Source organism: Xenopus tropicalis, chromosome 3, assembly GCF_000004195.4.
Source record: "Xenopus tropicalis strain Nigerian chromosome 3, UCB_Xtro_10.0, whole genome shotgun sequence".
NCBI classification, from domain to species: Eukaryota; Metazoa; Chordata; class Amphibia; order Anura; family Pipidae; genus Xenopus; species Xenopus tropicalis.
The window spans coordinates 77,540,360-77,553,929 of record NC_030679.2 but is presented as its reverse complement, the minus strand read 5'-3'; the positions used below and the strand labels follow the sequence as shown (position 1 = coordinate 77,553,929).

General features: G+C 38.6%; 1 protein-coding gene across 5 annotated transcripts in view; it reads right to left on the bottom strand.

Moving 5' to 3' along the window:
- Window positions 1-13,570, bottom strand: part of reln (reelin) — a 258,716-nt gene that overhangs the window by 189,118 nt on the left and 56,028 nt on the right. For all 5 annotated transcript variants that reach the window (XM_031897689.1, XM_012958659.3, XM_012958660.3 and 2 more), the window contains 1 exon segment: window positions 6,211-6,346. In XM_031897689.1, coding sequence (XP_031753549.1) covers window positions 6,211-6,346 — 136 coding nt within the window.

The window sequence follows — 13,570 nt, the reverse complement described above, 5'->3', positions numbered from 1 at the left end:
GTACCAGAAGCCAGAGAGGAATTGAATATGTGGGTAAGAGCTGGAGTAAGGGCAAGGGCACACTGTTTTAGTAGGGATGAGGGCATAGGATCCAGCGAGCAGGTAGTAGGCGGAGAGGATCGGAGAAGCTGAGAAACTTCAGACTCTGTTACGAGACTGAAGGAGCTGAATAGGGAGAGAGGAGATTTAGGAAGGTTGAGATTACTGGTATCTGAGGGTTGGGAAAATTGTTTGTGGATAGAATCGACTTTGCTTTTAAAGAAGTCAGAAAAGTCCTAGGGGGGTGTGTTCAGATATGATTGATTCATTAGGTGAAGGATGAAGTAGCGCGTTAAATATGGAGAATAAGCGCCGCGGGTTTGATTTATTATTATTTATAAGTGTGTTATAGTATGCTTGCTTGGCCTGGGATAGGGCAATATTGAGGCACACCATAAGAAATTTATAGTGGAGGAAGTCAGCTTTAACGTGTGATTTCCTCCAAATGCGCTCAGCAGATCGTGCACAGGAGCGCAGAAATTGCGTCTGAGGGTTAAGCCAGGGACGGGGATTGTGGGCACGACTGCGTTGGGGCTGCAGGGGGGCATGGGTGTTAATTGCAGATGATAAAATTGAGTTGTAGGTATTTACCAGTAACTCAGGATCAGAGGAAGCACAGGAGGAGGAGAGGCTAGAACTAAGAGAGTTAGCGAGAGCAGTTATATCAACCATTTGCGTGTTGCGAATCAGGGTTTTAGGCTGAGAGTTAGAGGGAGAATGAGACACGTGCGAGATGGAAAAGGAGATAAGATGATGATCTGAAAGAGGAAAAGGCTCACTGTTAAATGTAGATAGATCTAGATTTTTAGAAAAGACCAGATCTAGAAAATGACCATCCTTATGGGTAGCTGTATTAGTCCATTGCCGGAGATCAAAGGAGGAGGTTAGATGGAGAAATCGAGATGGCCAGGGCTGAGAGGGGTCATCTATATGGCAATTGAAGTCGCCTAAAATGATTGCAGGGGTGTCAGAGCATAGAAAAAAAGAGAGCCAGGATTCAAAGTCAGAGAGAAACGTAGCCAAGGATTTTGAAGAAGGAGGTCTGTAAACAACTGCCACCCACACAGAGAGAGGGTGGAACAGCTGAACCGTATGCACCTCAAAAGAAGGAAACCTGAAAGTAGGAGGTATAGGGATAGGTTTAAACCGGCAATGAGCCAGGGGGGCTGTCATGTCGGCCCTGAGGTCGCAGGGCCGACCCCCAAGAAGCAGACGCGATCGTATCATCCCGATCTGCTTGGTCCCACTTCCTGCTTCGCCGGCTCACTGCCTACGGGGACTTCCTGCCCCAGGACTGCAGCACCAGGACCAGGCAAGCTTCAGGACAGGTAAGGCTGTTTTCTTTTGCATTTATGCATACTTACACGCACTTACACACACTTACATACATTTACACACACATACAGCACACAATTTTTTGTTTTTAATTTTGCACACTTATCTACACCTATATACACTTATATACACTCATATATACACTTACACACTGTCACACAACTTTTACACTTTTTTTTTTTTTTTACCACTTTGTTTTTAGTTTTATTTTTATTTTGCCAGCATGACTATTGGCTTCAATATTCTGACCACTAATTACACTGGCGTGTGACTTATTTTGTCGTTTCCCTAATCTGCACAATTTATGTGGTTTTATTGCATTTTTATCCCTGTATTAGTGTTCCTGATCTGTTTTTAGCATAGTTTTGCCATGTGTAACTTTGGTGTAGAAAAATAACTTTACCTATTTTGAATTCATCAGAATGTGTACTTTCCAAAAATATATGGTTTTCTGGGGGTCTCTGTATAGTTAGGGGGTGTTACGGCACATAATACGCTGTCAGGGGGCTCTGTGTGGAAAAGCTGAGTTGGCAGGCGAGAAATCCATATGCGCTATTTTCATTTTGGGGTCAGTACATACCACAGACTTTGGTATATCTAGACATATTGGGCATCAAACTGTTCAGTAGACCTTAAGTGTTTCTATTTGGGTTGATTTTCCTCTGTATGTCATCAAAATTGCCAACTTTAGAAAAAGCTTTGCGGCTTGGTACTTTGGAGTAGAAAGATATGGGTACCCATTTTAGATTCGGGCGAATGTGTACTTTCCAAAAATATATGACTTTATGGGGTGAGCATACTTTTTACTAGTGTAATGCCCAGTGTCGGGCTGGGACCCACCAGAAATAGACAATAGACCAATAGACCAATAGTCTAGAAACTATTTTCCTCTTTTCCCCACTCAACCTCTTTATTCTCCTAGAGTCTTTTATTTACATGCTAGCATCTATCCTTCCCTCTATTTTCCCTCTTTGTTCCCATTCAGAAATAGGGAATAACCATGGTTAGGAGCAGGAGGGCCCACCGGGAGTTTTCCTGGTATCCTGGTGGCCCAGTCCGACACTGGTTATCCCACGCAAAATGATGTAAATGTGTTGATTTTGCAGAAAGGACAGTAATGATAGATCATATGGGGTTATGTTCACTTTGGGGCCCCTACATGCCACATACTTAGGTAAACCTATACATATTGGGCATCAAACTGTTCAGTGGATCCCTGGTTTTAGGGTGTTTTATCTTGGTGCCTAATGCAATGTGGGAGATAAGATGCTGCAAAGTGGAAGCTTTGAGAGGATTTTTGGAAATGTCATCAAAATTGCTACATTTAGAAAAGCTTTGCGGCTTGGTACTTTGGAGTAGAAAGACATGGGTACCCATTTTAGATTCAGGAGAATGTGTACTTTCCAAAAATATACGGCTTTCTGGGGTGAGCATACTGGCCTTATTCCACATATAATGATGTAAATGTGTTGATTTTGCAGGAGCTAAAATGACAGAACTATGCCCCAACTGTACATATTGGGCATCAAACTATTCACTTTAGGAAAGCATTGCAACTTGGTAGTTTGGAGTAGACAGACAGTTGTGCCTATTCTGGATTACCCAGAATCTGTTCTTTCCAGAAATTTGTAATTTTCTGGGATAAACCTTCTGTTAGTGGAATTTTTGGCTTTGAAATCTAAAGTATGCAGCTTTCTGGAGCAGTGCTTTGGAAATTTGGTAGTGTACTGCTGGGAGTTTTTGACCTATACAAGTGAGAAATCTCCTTCGCTGCAGGTCCAGGTTAAGTTCTTGTGATGGCAAGAGGTTACTATATTTTTTCACAGACTGCTAAGTATTAAACTATATAACCTATATATAATTGGTATTGGTGCATTCAGGAGACATGGGACTTTCCAAATCAGTTGTATTTTTGTGCATAAAATAATTTTTGTTTCTGGTATGTGTGTTTTTATTATGGAAAATATGATTTTTTTCATTTTGTAGACATTTAGAAGCCTATATCTTGTTACAGAATTGGAATTACACTAAAATTCTACCAAATTTTGAAAGAGTAGTTTGTCCTGAAAAAAATGATATATTGTTTTCCTGGGTAAACTAAAAGTACCCAAGAGGAAAGGCCACTAAAGTGAAACAGTCCAAAATGTTTAAAAACTGTCCAAATAACTGACCAAAACGGCTGGCAGTGAAAGGGAACATGTAATCCCCTGTACTGTTTACATGTTTTAATCTCGGCTTTGTTTACCCCTGCATTGTTCACACCTCAGGCTATAATCACTCACATTGTTCACACCTCAGACTCTAGGAGCAGTGCCAGCACTGTGTCATTGTATAGCACACACAGGCAGCATAGGGCAGGCAGACTATGGCACACGCAGGCAGCATAGGGCAGGCAGACTATGGCACACACAGGCAGCATAGGGCAGGCAGACTATAGCACACACAGGCAGCATAGGGCAGGCAGAGTATGGCACACACAGGCAGAATAGGGCAGGCAGAGTATGGCACACACAGGCAGCATAGGGCAGGCAGAGTATGGCACAGAGTATGGCAGTATTCTGCCTGCCCTATGTTGCCTGTGTGTGCCATACTCTGCCTGCCCTATGCTGTCGGTGTGTGCCATACTCTGCCTGCCCTATGCTGCCTGTGGGAGGTGAACCTGGCAGGTGTTTGTTCTGGGAGTTGGTTATCAGTTGGAAATAGCCATTAAATGGCTCCTACGGTGTGCAATTCTGTGCTGGGGGTTGCTGTGCTATCCACAGGAGAGGAGGAGGGTTGTCTTAATATGACATAATATAATTATTTATATAATTATATTACCACAATTATACTACCACAATTGTGATAACATGGGTGTGGTTTGAAGTAGGTGCAGTTTAAAAAAGGGTCAAAACTGGCTTCCATTAGCGGCCCTCCACTGTGTATGCTATTGAAATCCGGCCCTCAGCACCACACAAGTTGGACAGCCCTGTTGTAGATAATAAACGTGGCTGCAAGCAGCACCAGGCAGCAGCTGCTAGGGCAAACAAGGTTTTGAGATGTATTAAAAGGGGCATAGACTCACGGGAGGAGGGGTTATTCTTCCCCTCCAGAGAAGAGCAACTAAGCTGGTAAAGGATATGGATAGTCAACTGATATGAGGGCACCCACTCCAATTAGAAGAAAGAAGGTTCTGTTTAATTATTCAAAAAGGATTTTTTACTGTGAGAAGTTGTGGAATCCCCTCCCTGAAACAGTCATACTGGCTGATACATTAGATAGCTTCAAAAAGGGGTTGGATGGCTTTTTAGCAAGTGGGGGAATACAGGGTTATGGGAGATAGCTCTTAGTACAAGTTGATCCAGGGACTCCATCTTGGAGTTAGGAAGGAAATCTTTCCCCCTCTGTGGCAAATTTGAGATGCGATGGATTTTTTTTTGCCTTCCTCAGCTGTTAGGCAGGTTATATATTATGTATTAAGGTTGAACTTGATGGAGGTATGTGTTTTTTCAACCTAACTTACTATGTTACTATGTAAGAGCCAATATTGTTAATGGTGGGATGATTGTATTCTAAGCCTTTTTGCGTTGTCCGTGAAATCAACACACAAAAAATCTGAACCTTTTTCAGGCACCAAGTAACATTATGACTGTGTCTGTAAAAGAAATAAAACAATATAACAGCTAGTATAAAAACAAACAAATGTCTGTCAACTGGTATCTTTCCATACTTGACAGCAGTAACAGTAGTAACAGTAAAGACTGCAAATGCAGTATGCACCATTTTTCCATATCTTTTTTGGTTATAAGAAATATATTGGGAATATTTGTTAATACATATTTATGAAGTCATTTTATATGTAATCATTATCTATTTCACATATAATTACGACTTTAAATATGGAAATATATCTAACTTTTATGATTCTGTTTCTACAAATTGTTGAAATACAATATGTTGTGCTACCAGTCAAAACAAGGTAAAGATATCATCAGATATACATACATATGTATATGAGTTCTGACAAGCATTCATACAGTCAAAAGCAATTCATTTTATTCAAAATAATGAATTTGAAGAATCTTGATTACAGACTGATTTTTACCACCTACGGGTGTACAAGCATGACTGTAGTGTCTTGCTGTGCTGCACAGCACAAATAACATTTTCTCCTTATTTTACTAAATATTGTATAATCTGGTTTATCATGGTACACAGCATGCAGTATGCAAAGCTTTTTTCTGCTATTTATTATGACCTTCTGTATTTCAGAGCATTACATGATGCACCTCTTTTCTGCTACACTTTGCTGTACAATACCAGTCCTTGACATGACAGCATTTTTTTGCCCTGCTGTGCTTTGACTGGTGAGATGAATGAGAAGGAGAGCAAAGTCCCTGCACTTCATCAGATGCAGGTGGCCAATAAAACGTTACTTTTGCCTGCCAGGAATAAAAACAGTCAAGGCCCCAGCAAGACACTGTTTCATGTCCTTCCCGAGTGAAATAAGGTCAGATCTCGAGTAGATGCTTTATATAGTCAAGGCATTGCTCATAATTTATCAGGTGTATTTTGTAGGCTTATACCTATTATTTATATATCTTTCCAGTGTTAATAACCATATCTATTCAATATCAGTTGCATATTTTGAACAACAGAATGCAAAATATAAAGACAATTAACCTAATATCAAGCCTGCAAGTAGAATGGCCAAAAATACATAATGAAAAAAATGTTGTGAATCTTAAATCATATTCTGTGTTGCATGTTGCTTAAAGAAAAGGTTAACATTCCAACATAACATTTCGATGTGAAATACAGTTAAGCTTAAGACAGCAGAAGATACAGTCTACTTACATGAAGTTGACACATCCTGTACCTGCTGGTGGTGCAATCCATACAAAACTTAAGTTTGTTGTGGGAAGATGACTCACATGGGAAGCAACAACACTGCACATAAACTGGGTACCAAATTGACGATCACTCATAATGCCTGAAAACATAAAATAAACAACAATACCTTAGTAAGCTATATAAGGCAGCAATAAACAAACTAAAGGATATTCTCATACACAGAGTGGTCACAAAGACTGACAAGGGTTTAGTCAGAGTGGCACAGCCTAGGTTTGAATGAGCGAGTAGTCACAAGATAGGACATAGTTAAAACCAGTAATTCAACCACAAGGGTGGGAAACGGCAAGCAGAGAAAATAATAACCTTACTGTAGGTTTTCAATATGTAGGAAGAAATGATAAATTGGAGGAAACTCATTCAAGCCCAGAGAAAGCATGCAAACTCCTTGCAGTACAATGGAATTAAGCCTAGGACCCCAGCACTTCTAGGTAACAGTGGTAACTACTGTAACATCTGTGGTTCCTTACAGTTACCTAGCTTACATTTGACCCTCACAATTTAAAATCTTCAGCCCATAAAGAAATCGTAAACTGTTTTTCAGTGGACAGCATTTAATCCCACAACCTTTCTTTTAATAAAAATTCTGAAGTTCCCTTAGGATTAATTTCTGCTACTGGACCTGTTCCTGGCATGTTGCTGTCTGATCACTACCTATTTTTATTTTGTATACAATGGAATATTATGACTAGCAAATCCTTAGCTGATTTTGGTGCATGAGGCAAAGATGACAAACGGATTAAATCAGGTAATATATAAAAGAGCTGACATAGCAGTCGGAAGTCAACTCACTAAATCCCCCTGCTCCTCAGGCATCATAGCTTATACTATTCTATGTACCTTAAAATGTATGAGTACAATGCAGCAACAAATAAGAAGCTGTGTATTACAATACAGGTAACAATAAACATTAAAATATATTTATATTTATAGCTATACAGCTATATAATATCACAAAAGTATTGAAAAATAAATACAAATAATTACAATTTCCATAGTTTAAAAAAAGTGTTAAAGGAAAAACATAAAAATACCATTTTGATATAATGGTAAAAGTCAGTGGAAAACAAAGATTGTGTGATGTTATTTGTTTACTTCCGCTTTCTGTGGTTTCTAATGCATCCTGATCTTAAATTAATAACTTCTAAGTACTATTATTACTTTCGGAGACCAGAATGTGCTGTCTCCTCAAGCAAATATCTACTTCAGAATTAAATATACATATATAGTGGCTTTTAAAACAATAATTGCAACTTTATTATAATTTACAATAACACCAAACAGGCTGTTATGTGCTTGTTATGTTATATACATATATTTGTAGGCTTTAAGGTTAAGAATAGGACAGTTCCCAGATTTGTCTGTTCCAACACATTAATTAATTTCATGTGACTCCTACAGTATACTTCTATCAGCCTGTAAGATAAATTATGCAAAATGAGGCTCACCAATACAGATTCTACCTTATGCTGCATGTCTGGCTTGGTTTTTACTCTGCCCAAAGTAAAGACATTTTATAAAACAGCTGTAGTTCTAGTTAATAATTAAGCCAATGGATTTTCTTTATTATTCTTTTATTTATGATAAAGAAAAACACAACTTTAACACTGAATTCAGTGAATTTGGAATTTGCAACTGCCCAGCACCAGTTGTTTGCAGCTGGGAATACATGCTAGCTTGAAGTGATTAATAAACCCTTTAAATCTCAAAAATATACCAAAACAATAATACATATTTGTAAAACAAATATAGTAATTAAGGTTTGGGTGATTATTTTATTTTTATGAAATAATATATATTTTTCAATTGTTAAACAGAGCGGGCAGCATATGCTTTTGTCTACATTTACCCCTACTGTATATTTATAAGACTAAGGACACTTTTTAATCATATATATTTAAAGAAATGAGAAAGAAATTTCTGCTCTCAGTAGCTCACACCTTCTGCATTGGACATTGAGGAAATATGAATAGTTTGGAAGTATGGCACATTGAAGTAGATCCTAAAATCTTTAAGAGGAGGTGACTGGGAAATCAGCCTGTCTTAAATTGGCACAAGTATGTAGTTTACATATGTCTTTACCTAGCATTTCTATATCTAGCATGTATATAAAATCACTAAATGATAGTGTCCATTATCTCACTCTTTTAAACTAAATATCAATATTAAGATTGAAAGGACAATTATGTTTCATGGTTTTTTAAATTTGGAAGATGTAAGGTAGGTAGTGTAATGTGCCATGTTCCCAGACTGTGACAGCATAAAAAGTGCATGTGTGCTCTATTGTGCAATGATTGATGTACTGAAAGCCTACATCAAACAAGGAAGCAGGACTGAATGATTATACAAATGTTTTAAGAGTTATTCACTGGAAACACAGTATATTTCCAGCACCTGAAAGTACATAAAGGAACCCCAGATGTTAGTCAACAAAGAACACCATAAATACCATTTGTTAATCTCACACCATTCAGATGGTTTCCTTTTAAATAAGGACTTGCTCCACGGGGCATATTTGAGAGGCAAGTGACTAAACACAATCCCAAACACTGCACCTCTTCTGCCTCATTTATTTAGAATGTTTGACAGATATGGGGTTATGTTGGTTTATAATAAAAAAAGGACCAACTGCGTAATTTAATTTATTTAAAAGAATTAATAGAAGTTTGAAATAGCAAACAGAATCCTGAACTAGAATGTTTGTGGTTAGTATGCTTTTAAAAAAAATGTAATCAGTCAATGAACTGGTATAATTCTTAAATAATGATAAATAAATAATAAAGTATTCAAGTTATAACAGGTAAAGTTAATCAATAAATAGTATTATAACTGTCATGTATTAAACATGTAAACATGTAAGTTTGAAAACTAATAAAGCAAAAAGATTGAAGGATGTGTACTGGTAACATACATCAACCCTAAAAATTAACAGTTAACTTAATGGTTAAATTGTTAAGCTTTATTTATTTAAAGCGTATTGCACTTCCATATTGAAGCATTACAATTAATTCACTCCTTAAAGATGGGCACACATGGACCAAAGTTGCAGATCATTGGTAATTTTGTATAAACATGGTGGGCAAAACTGGCCAATACAGGCCCAGATCCAGTCTTTCTGCAGCTCCCTGAATGAGCAAACCAGGCAGTGGAGCCAGTAAATACTATTGTGGCATGTCGTACTGACATCTGGGTCACCCCATGGAGGGTCTAGACCCCCTGTTCGTAGGCGTAACCAGCCGTCGGAGTTGGCGCTGCAGGTAATAGCGGGCCATCAAGATAACCTTCGAATGTGACCTATTTGCTTAAGTCGCGCCCCTAATCAGGTGATGCTATTTTTTGAATTTTTTCATGTTGAGCCCATTCCATTTATTTTGCGAATTTCCAAACACAATGCAGACAGTGGGAGGTGCAGTTCAGTTTACATCGGTACCTTCTTGGAATCATTTTTGAGGCAACAGACATATGTCAGCTAACACTACTGAGGAGACTACACCTGCCAAAATAGCCTTCTTTGTAAACTACTAGTTTAACAAAGTCTTTACTATTGTGTTTAAGAACAGTAAATTTTTACTTTGTACTTCCCTTTTACATTATACAGCCATGCAGTAAAGTTGTTTTCACATACACGAGCATATTATATACAGTGGATATAAAAAGTCTACACACCCCTGGTATAATGGCAGGTTCCTGTGCTGTACAAAAATGAGACAAAGATAAATAATTTCAGAACTTTTTCCACCTTTAATGTGACCTATAAACTGTACCACTCAATTGAAAAACAAACTGAAATCTTTTAGGTGGAGGGAAGAAAACCAAAAAAACTAAAATAATGTGGTTGCATAAGTGTGCACACCCTCTTCTAACTGGGGATGTAGCTGTGTTCAAAATTAAGCAATCACATTCAAATTCATGTTAAATAGTGCCTCCGATTAACCCCAAATAAAGTTCAGCTGCTCTAGTTGGTCTTTCCTGACATTTTTTTAGTTGCATCCCACAGCAAAAGCCATGGTCCACAGAGAACGTCCAAAGCATCAGAGGGATCTCATTGTTAAAAGTTATCAGTCAGGAGAAGGGTAAAAAAGAGTTTCCAAGGCATTAGATATACCATGGAACACAGTGAAGACAGTCATCATCAAATGGAGAAAATATGGCACAACACTGACATTACCAAGAACTCGACCTCCCTCCAAAATTGATGAAAAGACAAGACGAAAACTGGTCAGGGAGGCTACCAAGAGGCCTACAGCAACATTAAAGGAGCTGCAGGAATATCTGGCAAGTACTGGCTGTGTGGTATATGTGACAACAATCTCCCGTATTCTTCACATGTCTGGGCTATGGGGTAGAGTGGCAAGACGAAAGCCTTTTCTTATGAAGAAAAACATCCAGGCCAGGCTACATTTTGCAAAAACACATCTGAAGTCTCCCAAAAGCATGTGGGAAAAGGTGTTATGGTCTGATGAAACCAAGGTTGAACTTTTTGGCCATAATTCCAAAAAATATGTTTGGCACAAAAACAATACTGCACATCACCAAAAGAACACCATACCCACAGTGAAGCATGGTGGTGGCAGCATCATGCTTTGGGGCTGTTTTTCTTCAGCTGGAACTGGGGCCTTAGTTAAGATAGAGGGAATTATGAACAGTTCCAAATACCAGTCAGTATTGGCACAAAACCTTCAGGCTTCTGCTAGAAAGCTGAACATGAGGAGGAACTTCATCTTTCAGCATGACAACAAGCCAAAGCATACATCCAAATAAACAACAGAATGGCTTCACCGGAAGAAGATTAAAGTTTTGGAATGGCCCAGCCAGAGCCCAGACCTGAATCTGATTGAAAATCTGTGGGGTGATCTGAAGAGGGTTGTGCACAGGAGATGCCCTCGCAATCTGACAGATTTGGAGTGTTTCTGCAAAGAAGAGTGGGCAAATCTTGCAAAGTCAAAATGTGCCATGCTGATAGACTCATACCCAAAAAGACTGAGTGCTGTAATAAAATCAAAAGGTGCTTCAACAAAGTATTAGTTTAAGGGTGTGCACACTTATACAACCACATTATTTTAGTTTTGTTTTTTTGGATTGTTTTTTTTGTTTTCTTCCCTCCACCTAAAAGATTTCAGTTTGTTTTTCAATTGAGTGGTACAGTTTATAGGTCACATTAAAGAGATACTGACACCAGAAATGAAACCTTTTTTACATCTGTCATAACATTGTCTTTGCATGCTATTAATAATTTTGCCATAAAAGTATTTGTCAAAGCTTTTACATTCCCTATCTGATCCCCCATGTTCCTCTATGAGGGGGCGGCCATATTTGTCCAGCAGGGGGCCATTAGCATTAGAAGCTATAACTGACAGGCTGAGAAGGGACAGTCAGGTTGGCAAAACAGTCAGGTTTTGGGATTTCAAGTAACAATTACTTACAAAAGCAAACCTATCAGCAAAAAATGATCAACACGACCTATAGGCAACTTTTTATGTAGATTCATATTTTAAAAAGTTGTTTTTTCGTGTCAGTATCACTTTAAAGGTGGAAAATGTTCTGAAACGATTTATCTGTGTCTCGTTTATGTACAGCACAGGAACCTGACATTTTATCAGGGGTGTGTAGACTTTTTATATCCACTGTATGTGTAATATATATTATTAAGGATAGCCTTGCAGCTAAGAAGGTATTTATTTGCTTAATCACTGAATGGTTTCTTTGGAATAGGTCATGCCATATAGAGAGAAAAGCAGGTATGGTCTTTCTCCCCCCAAAGAAAATATATTCTCTTTTTTCGCTAGGTTAGGACTGACGCAAGGACACTGCCTTGACGGGGCGCGTCAGCTTATGCATACTTTGTACAAACCGTGTAACTAAACGTGTCTCTTTTTACTAAAATGCAGACATTTTTCCTTCAGTGTGTGCAAAATTGGTTTTTAATTTTCTCTTGAAGCTTTATAATGGAGTGCTGGGATAATGTGGATAGTATATAATACAAGCCACTCACCTACGTGCACCCAATTAGTTTTGATTGATTCATGGGATAGAGCTGTATTTTTGTATATATTTATATATATATATATATATATATATATATATATATATATAGCTGTAGAGAGAGTCCGCACTCACAGAGGTTTTATTCAAATCAACATCTATATATATATATATATATATATAGCATGAAATAATCCATGGCCGGCACACCCTTAAAATTCAAAAAAAATTTTTATTGAAAACTCATTGTTTAAAAAAAGGTTTTTAAACAATGAGTTTTCAAAAAAAATTTTTTTGAATTTTAAGGGTGTGCCGGCCATGGATTATTTCATGCTAAATACTCAGATTTTGGCTGTGCACCCCACAGATTACTAAAGCCTTGGAGTGCAGACACCATCAGGACTATATATTTATATATGTAACACCTATTTCAGCTCAATAGCTGTTTTCCCGGACTAGTACCAGTAGAACATGGGTTACACTGTACTCTCTTACCCAGAATGGGCCTTCGCTAAGTGGAAGAGGAAGGTGAGGGTGTTGTGCAACTACACCTCTCTTACTGCTAGGCAGAAAAATGAAATCAGAGGGCGCCAGAGGTTCTTGCAAATAACAAAATGATAAGTGTTTATTGAACATCCACAGGGTTTACTTACAATACAGCTTCAGAGGCCATTGGTACATGCAACACATACCGAGTGTATATTCAGACTCACACTCTCCTGCGGGCAGACTGGCAGGAATCTCCCTTCACCTCTGCAACACACCCTGTAGTGGATCCCTCAGGGAATTCTCTATCCTGATTCCCTATTCACTTGGATCCCTACACTACAGGCAATGTGGCCTGGGAGAACTATCTCCAGAAAAACTGCAAATCCTATGCAGGAGCTCATGCTGCTCATTCTATCTCAGCCCTAACTGCCTTACTATAAAGGGAGCTACACCTGCCACTATCTAATGCCTCATTCACGGGGCCCTGTTCCCCGACTTCACTGGGCCTGGGCCCATGCCCTGGGCTCTCAGCACACATCCACCTTGTCCCTAAGGTGGAAGCAAACAACAGGAAGGTGCCACTCCTCTCCCAACACTATACCAAAGTCAGGCAGGATGTGGTCACCATACCTTCTAACCAATAGCACACATGTTAATGAACTCACTTAGATACATTCCCTTCTGCCCAGCAACTAAGGGAACTGAACCTGTAGGGATTTAAAGCCATAGGGACCATTTAACCCTATGGGTCCCTACATATATATATATAATTTCCGGACATCTTTCTCAAAGGCTGGTTATACTTCAATAAACCACGTTGTTTTTCATAAGTCCT